Source organism: Leopardus geoffroyi, chromosome C1, assembly GCF_018350155.1.
Source record: "Leopardus geoffroyi isolate Oge1 chromosome C1, O.geoffroyi_Oge1_pat1.0, whole genome shotgun sequence".
Taxonomy (NCBI): Eukaryota; Metazoa; Chordata; class Mammalia; order Carnivora; family Felidae; genus Leopardus; species Leopardus geoffroyi.
The window spans coordinates 50,550,850-50,565,817 of record NC_059328.1 but is presented as its reverse complement, the minus strand read 5'-3'; the positions used below and the strand labels follow the sequence as shown (position 1 = coordinate 50,565,817).

The window sequence follows — 14,968 nt, the reverse complement described above, 5'->3', positions numbered from 1 at the left end:
ATTGATCAAAAAAAAGGACTAATCATGTAATCACCCTAAATCTGTTACCAGTGCTGGAAAAGTGGATCAAAGTCCTTGATAGTTCACTAGATGTTGGACAGCAATATAAAAAAGCAGTAGATGTTTTATAGATCTCAGTTCTTTCAAATAGCTCTCTGTATTGTTTATTTAACCCTGGTGTGATTTATTGGGGAAATAAACTAGGAAACTGAGGAGACTAATAATTTGTGTAGCCTCTGCTCTGTCATGTGACCTTAACTAGGTAGATTTCACTTAGTTCATTTATCAGGTGGGCAGATTTTTATTTAGTGAATTAAAGGAATGTTCAAAAAGTAAAGAGTATCTTAAACTGGTTTTCAGAATCATCCCAAAACTGTGTTTTCCTCAGGAGATATATAATATATGAATCTTACTCATTTCTTGAGGAATAATATTGATATTGGTTATTAAGGATTTATACTAACAAGTCTTTAAATCAGATGAAGTCAAGGGGTCTGAGTGTATAACTTCTGGCACTATGTAGGAATTTTGGTGCTTAATTTATTATTTAACTGTTTATTTTGGGGGCACCTGGGTGGCTCAGTTGGTTAGGCAACCGACTTCAGCTCAGATCATGATCTCATAGTTTGTGAGTTCGAGCCCTACGTCGGGCTCTGTGCTAACAGCTCAGAGCCTGGAGCCTGCTTCAGATTCTGTGTCTCCCCCTCTCTCTACTCCTCCCCTGCTCACGCTCTGTGTCTCTCTGTCTCTCAATAATAAATAAATGTTAAAAAAAATTTAAATGTTTATTTTTTATTTTTGAGAGAGAGCATGCATGAGCAGAAATGGGGCAGAGAGAGGGGAACCAAGGATCCCAAGTGGGCTCTGTGCTGACAGCAGAGAGCCCAGCCCAATGTAGGGTTGGAACCCACAAACCTTGAGAACATGACCTCAGCCGAAATCAGAAGCATAACTGACTGAGCCACCCAGGTGCCCTGGTGCTTAAATGTGACTAATCAGATAGTTTTAATAGCCTCATATTAAAATTAACCACACGCAGAAGTCAGCTATGGACACAGAAATGTAATTTGACTTTTTTTTTTTTTTTAATTTTTTTTTTTTCCCACGTTTATTTATTTTTGGGACAGAGAGAGAGACAGAGCATGAACGGGGGAGGGGCAGAGAGAGAGGGAGACACAGAATCGGAAACAGGCTCCAGGCTCTGAGCCATCAGCCCAGAGCCCAACGCGGGGCTCGAACTCACGGACCGCGAGATCGTGACCTGGCTGAAGTCGGACGCTTAACCGACTGCGCCACCCAGGCGCCCCTGTAATTTGACTTTTAAAAGAATATACATGTATTTTTTTGGGGAGAACTAGGTGGATACATATTGCATCATGATCCTGTAATTGCAGACAGTGGGGTCATTTTACTTTTTCACCAGGTAAGTCTTTAGGAGATGATTTGATCTTGCCAGTATTGAACTTGCATTCTTAATATGGAGAAACTCCTAAGTGCATTATATAGAAAAATGGTGCATTGATACAGTTGTATAAAGTGTTCTTAGTTTTTTCCTTTCCCTTTTTAGTTTCTGCATAACATTTAAATTTGTAAAATAATTTGAGTTACCTAAGCCAGTATGACTTTGTTGACAATGCAAAGCCATTATATGCAAGGGCATAGATTGCTATTGCTGAAGTTCAGATATTGGAGTACTTACAGGTAACCACATTTTTTTCTTGAATTAATTTGTTTTTATTCGAATGTTACTTAAATATACTCAAACAAAATACATTTTCCACTAGCAAAATCAAAAGTTTACAAACAAAACTATAACATTAATAAAGTTCAAATGAAGTAAGCTCTTTTTTGATCTGGTAAAAAATAAATCCATATATAATATAAAATTTGCCATTTTAACCTTTTTTAACTTACACAGTTTGGTGGCATTAACTACATTCAGAATGTTGTACAACTGTCACCACAATCTATTTCCAAAATTTTTCACCACCTGAAATGGAAACTCTGTACCCATTAAGCAATAACTCCCCATTTCTCACTCTCCCAACCCCTGGTAACCTCCAATCTACTTTCTGCCTATATGAATTTGCCTATTCTAGATATTGCATATAGGTAGAATCATATTTTTGTCCTTTTATGTCTGACTTAGTTTACTTTAAATAATGTTCTCAAGGTTCATTGATAATATGGCATGTATTAGAACTTCATTCCCTGTTATAGCTAAAGAACGTTCCATTGTATGTATATACTACATTTTGTTTATCCATTCATCTGTTGATGGATACTTGGGTTGTTTCCACGTTTGGGCTATTGTGAATAATTTTTGCTATGAATATTTGTTTGCAAGTATCTATTTAAGCCCCTGTGCAGTTCTTTTGGATGTATACCTAGGAGAAGAGGAACTTTTACGTTAAAGCTAATTGAGGAGATGGGGCGCCTGGGTGGCTCAGTCGGTTGAGCACCAGACTTCGGCTCAGGTCATGATCTCACGGTTTGTGGGTTCGAGCCCCACATCAGGCTCTGTGCTGACAGCTCAGAGCCTGGATCCTGCTTCGGATTCTGTGTCTCCTTCTCTCTGCCCCTTCTCCGCTCACACACACACACTCTCTCTTTCTTTCTCAAAAATAAATAAATGTTTTTTTAAAAAAAAGCTAATTGAGGAGAATATCTTCATGACCTTAGATTGGTTAAATTTTTTTGAACAAGATCCTCAAAACATAAATCATAAGGGAAAAAATTATTGAGTATGATTACCTTAAAATTAAGACATTCTGTTTTAAAAAGAATGTCATGGACATAGACCAAGTTAACACTTAATAGACTAAATAAAAGGATACTAGCAATAGGAATTGATATGTGGAATATACAAATAATTTCTGCAAGTTAACAAGATAGAGATCCTAATAGGAACTCAGTTCCTTCAAACCTCCACCATTTTCATAGAAGTAGGGTGTGGTAGGACAAAAGATACCCGTGTTAAGTCCCTGGAACCTGGGAGGATTACCTTATTTGGAAACAGAGTCTTTGCAGATGTGATTAAGTTAAGGATCTTGATATGAAGAGATCATCCTGTATTATCTAGATAGGCCTTAAATCCAATGACAAGTGTCCTTATAGGAGACAGAAGGGGAAAAGACAGACACAGAAAAGAAGGCATTGTAAAGACACATTGGAGTGATATGGCCAAAAGCCACAGAATGCCTAGCTGTGCTGATTGCTCTCAAAAGCTAGAAGAGGCTTAGAAAGGATTCTCCCCTTAGAGTCTCTGTAGGGCGTGGGGCTGTTGGAGATACCTTGATTTTAGATTTCTGGCCTTAGATCTGTGAGAGAGTGAATTTCTATTGTTTTAATCCACTAAAGATTGTGGTAACTTGTTATAGTAGCCCCAGGAATCTAATATAGAGGTATTTGACGTGGCTTTCTTGTGGTTTTAAGGCTTCTCACACAAGAGACGTTGATGCCCATTGTACAAAACAGCTTCCCACAGTGTAGTGGACCTCCTGTTTCCCTTCTTAGAAGATGAAGATTTGTAGCAACCTCCATTAATTGGACCCATAGATTTCAGAAATCTGCCCCAGCTTATCAAATGGAAATACATCATGGTATAGAATTTGGCTTCAGGCTATTTTTTAAATTTTTTTTTAATGTTTATTTTTTGAGAGAGAGCACCAGCAGGGGAGAGGCAGAGAGAGAGGGAGACACAGAATCCAAAGCAGGCCCGTCATGGGGCTCAAACTCATGAATGGCAAGATCATGACCTGAACCGAAGTCAGACACTCAACTGACTGAGCCACCCAGGTGCCCTGGTTTCAGGCTATTTCTTAGCAGAGAAACAGACTCATAATTATAATTTTAGGTTTTATACTGTGTTGTCAATGAACAAATGGACATAGGCCTATTTAACTGAGTAAAAAAGTTCCCAGTATGGGATATTTTTAGACTTGTGATTTTATAATTAACAACTCAGTAATATACTCATTATAAAGGAATTTATAATTGGCACATATATTGTACATAAGTGTATATAAGATGCTTAAAAACAGATTTAAGTTTTGATTTTGATGAGGGAATATGGATTTGAATAATTAAAAATTTTACAGCAGATAGTTTTCTTAAAAATTAAATCAGATGAACAATTTCTTCTTTGATGGGATAGTTCATAGAAGAGTATATTAACAACACCTTATACATGTGTTTATATTTAAATTGCAAGGTCATACAAGATGTAGAAATTGTAAAGTACCGTATAGATCAACTTATTCTGTTCCTTTTCACATGGATATGAAAAACTGAGATCCAGAGAAGATTCATCCTACAGCTAGTTATTGACTGCTTTCTCTTTACATTTTCCTTTCATCTAGTGCTTTCCCATAGTGACTTAATTTGGTTGTCTTTGGGGCAGCTCTTCCAATTGTTTTAGCAGAGAAAGTGCTGTGCTTTGGTGATCTGGTGGTAGCATGTAGGAGGCACTGAAAACAAGTGTTTTTGGCTATAAGTAACAGAACCTCAATTTCAATTTGCTTCAATAATATAGTTTACTATATGATATACCAAGAATCTAGAGGTAAGGTAGTTTTAAGATTTATTAATTTTTTTTAAAGATTTATTTTTGAGAGAGAGAGGAGGAGGAGAGAGGATCTGAAGTGGGCTCTGTGCTGACAGCAGAGAGCCTGATGCGGGGCTCGAACTCATGAACCATGAGATCACGACCTCAGCCAAAGTCAGACATGCAACTGGCTGAGCCATCCAGGCACCCCAAGATTTAGAGCTAAAGGATGTAATAAAGGACTGTCCCCTTTCTCTTTCCTTTCTTCCCTCCTATTTCTCCCTCTCTCCTTCCTTCTTCTTCTTTTTTTTTTTTTTTTTTCCATGTTCAGTTCCTTTGGCTAGCATCACTTTGTTGTACAGTGACTTTCAGAGATAGACAAAAAATTGTTTCCTCTCACACATGTCTTCTAAGGGTGCCTATGCCAACAATGAACTTGCGTCATAGGTGGTTGGCTAGAATTAGATTCCACGCCCAGGCTGAACCAGTCTCTGGAAGGAGGACCGGAATTACCTCGCTAGAACTAGATGTGGAGGAGCTGAATTAACATAGTTTGAGTGGAGAGAAATGCTGTGATAAGATGACTAAGTTAGTTGCAAAGTTGGATCATGTATTAGCAGGTAATAAATGGTATCTTTGGGGGCTATCTTCTCTATAGAACAGAGGAAACAAAACTGAAAACATTATTATTTGTCTACATGTTAACTGCTAACTTTACAAGATTGTAAAACATCTGGGTCCTAAAAGAAGTAAGGGAGCCTCAGGTAGGCTTATTAGATGCATGTTATCAATAGGTCATTTAATCATATATTTTCCTTATTTCCAGCTTTGAATATTTTTTTTCAACGGGGATAAATATTGTTAGGGGAGATGGCAAAGGAAGAAAAAGAATGGGATAAAAGGCCTGGTTCCATTCTATGCACATATTCCAAATCAGGCTGTTTTTGGCCATGTGATTTATTTCTACAGGCTGGGCTTTCCTTTTTCTTTGTTCCCCTCACACAGTCTCAAACCACGTTGTAACTCCTAGTCACCATTCTCTTTCTTAGCTTAATGCTCAAAGTAGTTTCCTCTGGGACCTGGGCCACTGAAAAGGTTTAATTAAACTCTTAAATAACATTCATAGGGGTGCCTGGGTGGCGCAGTCGGTTAAGCGTCCGACTTCAGCCAGGTCACGATCTCGCGGTCCGTGAGTTCGAGCCCCGCGTCGGGCTCTGGGCTGATGGCTCAGAGCCTGGAGCCTGTTTCCGATTCTGTGTCTCCCTCTCTCTCTGCCCCTCCCCCATTCATGCTCTGTCTCTCTCTGTCCCAAAAATAAATAAACGTTGAAAAAAAAAAATAACATTCATAAATGTCAAGCCAAATGAATTTCATCTTTGGAAAATAAATCAAAATGCATGACAGCACCTAGCATGGTATTTAGTACATAAGTTCTTTATAAATGTTATATGAGTATTAACATTTATAGTTCACTGGTATAAGCTCTTTGTTGGCAGAGATTCTATCTTATTCACGGTTGTGTGTAGAATGCCTAGCACAGTGCCTGGAGTGTTGTAGCAATTCAGTACTTGTCGAATAGTTTTAAAAGCCAAACGTAAAAACGAAGCATGCTCTCCAGCAGTGTTCTTCAAATTCTGGTTGTATAACCCCTGAAATATATATATATATATATATATATATATATATATATATATGTGTGTATATATATATATATATGTGTATATATATATATATATATATGTATATATATATATATATGTGTATATATATATATATATATATATTTTTTTTTTTTTTAATCCCGACCCTCCACACGTTTTTAAGTTGACATTTAAGTTTTACATCATAAGTTTAAATAGTTGCAAAGGATGTAATTTCTGGTTTCCAAATATTTACATATTTAAGTAAAACTGTTACATCAATTTTAAAATATATCCAACAGAATATAAATACCATAGAATTTTAAATATCATTCATTTAAAAAAAGACACGAATGAACCCTTCGCTAACCATTATAATTTTTAGTTTCTTTATTTCCCAGAATTTTTTAAATTTTTATTTAAACAAATTTTTAAAATATTTATTTATTGTTGAGAGAGAGAGAGAGAGAGAGAGAGAGCATAAGTTGGGGAGGGGCAGAGAGAATGAGTCACAGAATCCGAAGCAGGCTTTAGGCTCTGAGCTGTCAGCACAGAGCCCAACACAGGGCTCGAACTCCCAAACTGTGAGATCCTGACCTGGGCTGAAGTCAGATGCTTCACCAACTGAGCCACCCAGGTGCCCCTCTCCTTGAATTAAAAAAAAAATGTTTATTTTTTGAGAGAGAGTGTGTGTGCCTGCTCACATGATTGGGGGAAGGGCAGAGAGAGGGAGACAGAGGACCTGAAGTGGGCTCTGCTCTGACATCAGAGAGCCCCACGCGGGACTTAAACTCATGAACCGTGAGATCATGACCTAGGCCAACATTGGACGCTTAACCAATTGAACCATCCAGGTACCTCTCTCCTTGAGTTTTTACTTCTGGTTCCATTCTCTCAGGGAATTTTATCCTAACGTAATATATTTTTATGTTTGAAAAATCTTCTGATCATTTTCATGATCATGATTTTCATGATTCATTAAAATTAAAAGATTTAAAAATTTTCTGTAATTACTGGATTGTTGTCATTATAATTGTTGATATACTATCAAAACAGCATAAACATATTCTAAATCTAAGCAAATTTTTTTTTAAGAGAAAGAGTGTGCATACACGCTTGCAAGTGGGGCAGAGGGCAGAGGGAGAGAGAGAGAATCTCAAGTAGTCTCCATACTCAGTGTGGAGCCCCACACAGGCCTCAATCCCATGACCCTGGGATCATGACCGGAGCTGAAATCAAGAGTCGGACGCTCAACAGACTGAGCCAACAAGGCACCCCTTAGCAAATTATAAGCAAAAAAAGTAAAATGTTATTGGGAATACATCTTTTGAACAAGATGAGGCAGAGCATATGTTTGGACTCTTGATTTTTTGTTTTTGACTCTTGATTAAAGGTTTCCTGAAGTCCATTATTTTGCGTGATCTCTTTGGTACATTAGAGGCAATGTACCATCATAAGATTCAGGTGTGCTCTGATAGCAGGTGTGGTTTAATGTTTTCACGTTAGAGAGAGGACCTCGGGGAGAGGGGAGGGAGTGGGGAGCCAGCACGACATCTCCACCATAGCTTGGTATCAGTTGGGTCACTTTTACAAAGAGTATGGGAATTAAGGATCTCAAAATTGATTCCCTTAAAACCATCTGGGTAACTACCTTGGTAAGTCTTTGTGTATTCCTAAGGCCACTGTTCGCAGATTGCTACCTTGAAGGATAATTTGTAGAGATCCTGTCAACTGGGTTGTCAGAAATGTGATTAAGTGGACAAGATGACTGTAATGAGCATGTGTTTTTTTCTATCTCTTCCATTCCATGTGGTTTCTGGAAGGATTGTCAGTCACACTCCCTCACCTCTTACAGGGAGCCTGGCCTAGACAATCATATTAATCCTATTCCCTTGACTATAGTAATTTGTCCAGCAATAGGCATAAAAAACAAACAGATCAAAGTCCTTCCCTGGAATTGGTATATAAACTCTGAAGATTTTACTTTCTTTCTATTGGGAGCTGCTGAGCTTCGAAGATGTAAATCTGGAGCCGCTGGCAACCAAGCAGGAATGCCTCTGCAGAATGAAGGCAAGGGTTGCAAAATGGCAGGGAGGTCAAACCAAGGGCCTCTGGGGGCCTTGAATTTCAGTCCTTGAGGCCTTGTGATCCTATGAACTTCTCCAGTATCCTTTCCAGCTGCATGAGCCACTGAGTTACTGTATTTGCTTAAGTTAGTTTAAGTGTATTTTGGTGCTACTGAAATAATTTAGTAAGAACCAAGAAAAGTAAACACAAATTATTGTGAACATATCTTTTGTAAAGTGGTAATTTTGAAAATTTTCTCTTCTAGATTGTTGGACCTTCAGATGGAAGTAGTTACATTATAGATTATTATGGAACCAGACTTACAAGACTGAGTATTACGAACGAGACATTTAGAAAAACACAGCTATATCCATAAGTATTTTTTAAAAGAAACAGTAAGTAATATGCATATATAATCTTTATTATAGTATATCACCTGTATAAAATTATGAAAATTTGCGAACCGTAGGAAATTTAAGGAGACCATCTAATGTTATAAACCTCTCATTTTGCTTATGTGGAAACACAGGTCTCCATTTGCCTGAAACATCTCTAGTCTTTTGTAAAGCTTTTTTATGTACACTCATTGTTCCTGCAGTTCCTGTTTCAGTCCCTCTTGCTTTGCAGACATTATGGCTAGAAGACAGAGTTCACAACAAAAAGATAACGTCAAAGCAAAAAGATATTTCATAGTATTATAGGATGGTTCTGGAGAAAGCATGTGTTGTAGACATTTCAGTACAGCATGTCTTTGCTTCTGTCCTGCTTTCCTGGGGTCACTATGATCTTTAAACCTCTTTCTTCTTCCCTAAACTTGAAGGTTAATTGAGACTCAACCCTGAATAAGTACTTATTCTAACCTAAAGTTTGGCCCTGCCCATGAGAATTATTAATTGGCCTTAGCTTTAACGAGGTAATACACCGTGGCCCCTGGGTGACTCAGTCGGTTAAGCATCCAACTTTGGCCCAGGTCATGATCTCACGGCTCGTGAGTTTGAGTCCCATGTTGGGCTCTGTGCTGACAACTCACAGCCTAGACCCTGCTTCGGATTCTGTGTCTCCCTCTCTTTGCCCTTCCCCGCTGCTCACACTCTCTGTCTCCTTCAAAAATAAATAAACATTTTAAAATTAAAAAAAAAAATAAGATATACCTGGATAAGTCAGAGATATCATCAGTCTTCCTGGCTCAATTCTCTGATTCTCTAGAACTCTGCTACTCCAAGGTTTTTATTTCCAGGGCTGTACCTTAGTCTATTCTAATAAATAATCTTCCAAGAATGTCAGGCTGTTCTCAGGGTTTTGGTAGACTATCAGAAAAATGATTCTCTAGCACTATCTCCTCTGCAGTGGTGAAGTCCTGTATAACACGTAGGGTGCAGGGTACTTCTTAGGTGACAGTTCACATTGAACCACCTAGCAGCTTTCAGAGAGAGAAACACAGGCCAAGTGTTCTGGCCACAGCCATAGCCCAAGGGTTTTCAGTTGATTCTATCTCAGAGAGTGCTTCTAGAGGCCAGGAAAGGAACAGACATTTATTTTCTATGCTGCAGTGTATAAATAGGATATGTAGTATAATTTTTGCCACTAAGGTAGATTTTTTTTTCTCTTCTCACAGTAATGTTATGAGATATGCTTTATAGTTAGTGTCATGAGGGTTGAACAGTGCCAGACCCTGTCAGGATGTGAGGAATTTGTTCAACTGTCCAAAAAGCTTTTCAAATCTTTTCCTATAAAGAGTCTTTGGGTTCAATATTGAAATGAAGCTCGGAGATCCATCTGTCTCTTCTTGCCAGGGAATAAGTTGAGCCCTGGGGACGTTGAGACTAAGATACAACTAATCAGTACAGAACTGCCTCTCGAATCAGTTCTTCTGTGCCTTCCACTGGTTGCTGTGCACTGCCCACCCCACCTCAGCCCCACCAACTCTGTCATTTTGCAATATGCATCTTCATTTTGGAAATCGTTATTCCTGCTCTATGGGAAGGGTTGTGTGGTTTCACATAGCCCTATATTCATACTGTAAATTGTTGTGTCTCTTTCAAAGTATACAGATTGTTTTCAACATGGTGAAATTAAGCAACTGCAATTTAGAAAGCAGTTTCATTCTCTGTGGCCTATTAGATCAACTTTTAATTGGGATTCCAGACTCCGATTTGATATTTAAAACTTGAAGGGCTCATTGAGAAGGCAGATCTCTGCACTGCCATTCACATGATCTCCTACAGTAAATATGGCAATGTTCCAAGAGAAAGAAAAAAATGTCCTGAGTAAATGAAACGTTAAAATGTGCATCTACGGTAACCTCACTGGACTCTTAAAATACTGTGTTTTAACGCATTTCTTTTTTCTGTTTTAGGATTTGGGCTTCCTTGATTTTAACAGAGCACTCTCAGTATGTGGGTTTCCAGATTTTCCTTTCTCTAAACACATCACTTTATGGATTCTATATAACTTTGTATTATTGTTGATATTTTGTTTTGTTGTTTTACTTAAAAGCATATTATTCTGAGATTTATTTAATTGGACTTTCTTTGAGAGCTGTATGATAATAGAGTCTTTCTCTGGCTACTGTCTCTATGAGATAAATAGCTTATTACCCCGATATTCCTTAAAGTCTTTCCTAATGGCAGGTTGCCACTTGTCATTTTGGCTTCTGAAAAATAAAAATATGGCCTATTCACATTTTTTAGCTCTTTATTGTCAAGAAAACCTTAAATGTTGAATGTAGCTGTCTTCTAAATTTTGATCCTTCAAAACAGCTAATCTGTAGTGTGAACAAATCCCATTACTATATTGCCTGGGGCTGCGGTCATGTATGAGAACCCACCTGTTTTTCTGCGGCTTTCAGATCTGTCTCTGCCTCCGTATCCAGGGAGCGAAAGATCACTGGGGAGTCTGAAACCTTGAGGCAACGCGGATACTTCTGGCACTGATTCAGGCCTCTGAAGTGTGAACTTTTTCCTTTTTGCTTTGGGAGTGATGCACTAGCTTTTGGAAGACCAGCTGCTGACTCGTCTAGCTCAGTGCAGTTATATTTGAAGCTGGATAGACAAGGTGGGAACACCAAACAGATGATTAATGTCTTCCATCTGTTAACACTGCCAGGCAGATGCCGGCACAAGTGCCGGACGTGGTGCACCAGTGTCTGAAGGGAAGGAAGCGGCACCTGAACGCTGGCATGGCCTCTTCTTACCGTGCTTACAAGGGTTTTGGGAAGGTGGAAATACACGAAACATTATGTGCTCATAATACCGCCGAGGTTTTTTTAGTAACAGGCATAACGGCTTCACAATTACTTGAGTCCGGGCTCCCCAAGAGTAACACCATAATTTTTTTTTATCACTCATATTACTCAAAAGTATACAGTCTAGTACAGTTGGCTTCCTAACATGTTAGTCACTCAGCAACAGTTTCTGCAGTTGGCGGGTGATTATTAAGTATTGATATGTGAAGTGAATTTGGATCGACTCCTCATACACACAAGGAATGGGCCCTTTGATTCCTTCATTGAAATACTGAGTGTCTACTACATGGGAGGTACTGTTCTAGATGCTAGGATGCAGCAGTGAACAAAAACATGAACAAACATCCCCTCCCTTAAGGAGTTTACGCTCCCCTGGGATCTGTTTTCACAAGCGATAGTATTTTGGGCTGCAGTTAAGCTAGCTGGTAGATGCCCAGTTTCTAGTATTTCCTAGTTCCTTTTGTTTGCAGACAGTGCTTTGAAGTTTAACCTCAGGATCACCTAAGTCCAGATTTGAAGTCTACGTTTCTCTAGCCGTGTACGGTATGAGAAATCCCTGCAATCGAAGCTTGAAAAAGTCCTCTTGATTCTTGCATAATTGTTCCAGTTATTAACTTGGCCAGGGGGAAAGTCTGTTTCAAAGCAGGTGCTTCTCAAAGTGTTTATTCAAATAAGCTATACTCCAAAAGGGTTGTAGGTAAAATCTAGAAATAAAGTCTCTTCACAGTGCATTCTTAAGCCTGTAGACTTTATTTTCTTTATAATTTCCTAAATTTATATGACAAGAACACCTCAGCTTTTCCACTTTGCTTAATTCCCTGTTGCCTAAAATATGTACTTCTGTAACAAATGGTTTTTCTGTGTCTTATTATTTATTTTTTATGTGAATACATTTAATACATGTGATTTCAGTTTTTGTTTTATTTTGCTTTCATGGAGCACATTTTATTATGGCTATTTGTTAGTAGTGTCTCTGAGTACAAATTGTGTGTTAAGGCCTCTGTAGGAGATGTTTTATATAACCCTACTTTTAGAGCAGTGGCCAAAATTGTGAGAGATGAATTAACTCAATCATTCCTTGGGTTACTCCTAAACCCTCTAGGATGGAATGGAATGGATTCTTTCAATGCTACATAAACAGTTAGTGTTTCTATAGAAATATTTACAAATGGTACTGCTTTAGCCTGAAAGAATTAATACCGTTTCCAGAAGTACCTCTTTACCCAGGAGGGTTTCTTACCTACAGTATATTAGAATAAAAGATCTTTTTAAGACTTCAAAGATTGTGCTATGTGTATGGCTAGCATCTGTTCATGGGATTTCTAGGACTATAAGAAATACCGGTTTGTGGGTGTGTTTTGTTTTTGTTTTGCTTTACAAAAAAATGCATGTCTTTTCTCCTTATTTTAACCTAGATGCTTAAGGCTAAGTTAAGTATATAATACTGATAAGCAACTAGGAAACTACAACAGATCTAATAGCAAGGACTAGCAAGAAGAAAAATTAGTTCTTAAAAAGTACAAGTCTAAGATGTTGGTTCCTCTTCCTGATTCAAACGTCTTAACTGTAGATGTTCCTCAGGGTTCTGACACCTTCTCCTTTTCTCCCATTAACTCAGCATCTATTTTGCTTTTTTCTATTTACAAAATTAATACAAACCTAATGCAGAAATTCTGGGAAACACCAAAAAGTGCAAAGAAGAAAGCTCATTCCATAGCTCAAAGACAACAATGTTAGTGTTTTTATGTATGTCCTAGTAGTTTTTCCGTGCACGTATGTACATTTTCTTCACAAAAATGATATAGTACCCATACTGTTTTGTAGCCTGCTTCTTCACATTGTAAAGATTTTTCTATTTCGATAAATATTCTTTTACAACACCATTTTTAATGGCTGCAGAGTACTCCATGTCTCCAAGTCATAATTTATGTAATTCCTTTGTGTATTCTTTGGTATTGAAGTTATTACAATAAATGAGCAATACATGTTTATGATTCTTTTTCTCTAGAATTGCCATTCTTAGTCAAAAAGTGCTCATACATTAAAGTTCTAGATACCCATATTAGTCCTAGTTAACCAGGGTTAACTGGGTTAACTGAAAGAATGAGGTCAAACAGCCCAGAGCCAAGTTCAAACAAAACCATAGTCAACTCTCAGTTGTCCTGGTGCAGATTAACTGTAGATCAGATACTGCAGGGACTTGTAAAACTACCCCTGCTCTGCAGTCAGGCCACTGCTCATTGGTACTAAATTCTGTCCCTCCCATCCCCAAGGGGCTGTAGAAGAGCAACTGTTTGAGAACAGGATGGCTGCTGGAGAAAGGATGTGGTCATGAGTATTGGGGAATGATAGCAAATCGATTAGTTTGGCATGGAATATTGAATAGTTGACTGAGTTATCTAACGCCCTCCAGAAAGCTTCAAGACAGAGGCATTTTAAGAAGGAGTAAGTAGGGGGTGATTCCAGAAGAAACAAGAGGGTGGCGTGAAATGGGGAAGCAAAAGAATGTAAAAAAGTATGTGACTATGAAACAAATGCAGAGATCAGAGCCTTAAAGAGAAGGACAGATTAAAACAAAGCAAGAAAAGAGAGATCCCAGTGCACTCAAGGAAAGAGAAGCCCCCCAACATCCTTCCTGCTTAGTCTTAAAACACAGCTGAGCCCCCTTTTCCGTCGTCATGGTCGATACCAACTTTATCAACTTTTCCATTAAAGCCAAACTCAACTTAGTACAGTCAATGATGGACTGTTGTCTATATGCCAGGCGGATCCCTTGTATAACTGTGTAATGGCCGAAACTGAGAAATTGGGGCAGAAGTAAGGATTGCTAAGGATCCAAGATTTGAATGATTATCATGCACTCTGCTTAGTACAGAGAGTAACTCAGCAAGTGTTACATTGTGGCCACAGTTGACCAGTATCTTAAAGGAAGGATCTGGAAGATCCCTGGTTTCCCATCATGTACATGTCTAACCAGATAAATATGGAGCCCCTCCTTCTAATTCTTTAAAAAAAATTTTTTTTTTTTAACTTTTACCTATTTTTGAGAGACAGAGCATGAATGAGGGCAGAGCAGAGAGGGGGGGAAACACAGAATCCAAAGCAGGCTCCAGGCTCTGAGCTGTCGGCCCAGAGCCCGATGCAGGGCTCGGACCCACAACTGTGAGATGATGACCTGAGCCAAAGTCTGACGCATAACAGCCTGAGCCACCCAGGTGCCCCAGCCCTCCTTCTAATTCTTAAAAGATAGAGTACCTCTGACTTCCTTTACCATTTTTTTCTGTTGCCAGTTCATATAGCAATATGCTATAGCATGAATTATTATTCCACTTACCCATTTGCTCTGTTATGAACTGAGTATTGTTAAATGCACTCAGTTTTTGATGTTGTTTTGGGAAAAAAAAAGAAGTAGAAAGCTTATTCATAATGGTCTTTATTCTCCCATACTAAGAGGGGAAGGGAGATAGGTAA

The 14,968-nt window shown here is 38.4% G+C and overlaps 1 protein-coding gene and 1 pseudogene across 3 annotated transcripts in view; both read left to right on the top strand.

Annotated features, from left to right (window-relative positions):
* Positions 1-14,968, top strand: part of TM2D1 (TM2 domain containing 1) — an 85,109-nt gene that overhangs the window by 36,061 nt on the left and 34,080 nt on the right. Inside the window, exons 6-7 of one of the 3 annotated variants that reach the window (XM_045477619.1) lie at positions 8,519-8,648; positions 10,610-13,380. In XM_045477619.1, the coding sequence (XP_045333575.1) occupies positions 8,519-8,629 (111 nt within the window). In that variant the 3' untranslated portion in view covers positions 8,630-8,648; positions 10,610-13,380. Of the gene's footprint in view, positions 1-8,518; positions 8,649-10,046; positions 10,576-10,609; positions 13,381-14,968 lie in introns of those variants that run through there. The other 2 variants (XM_045477620.1, XM_045477621.1) reach the window with 2 other exon arrangements.
* LOC123597989 lies at positions 13,499-14,548 on the top strand (annotated as a pseudogene).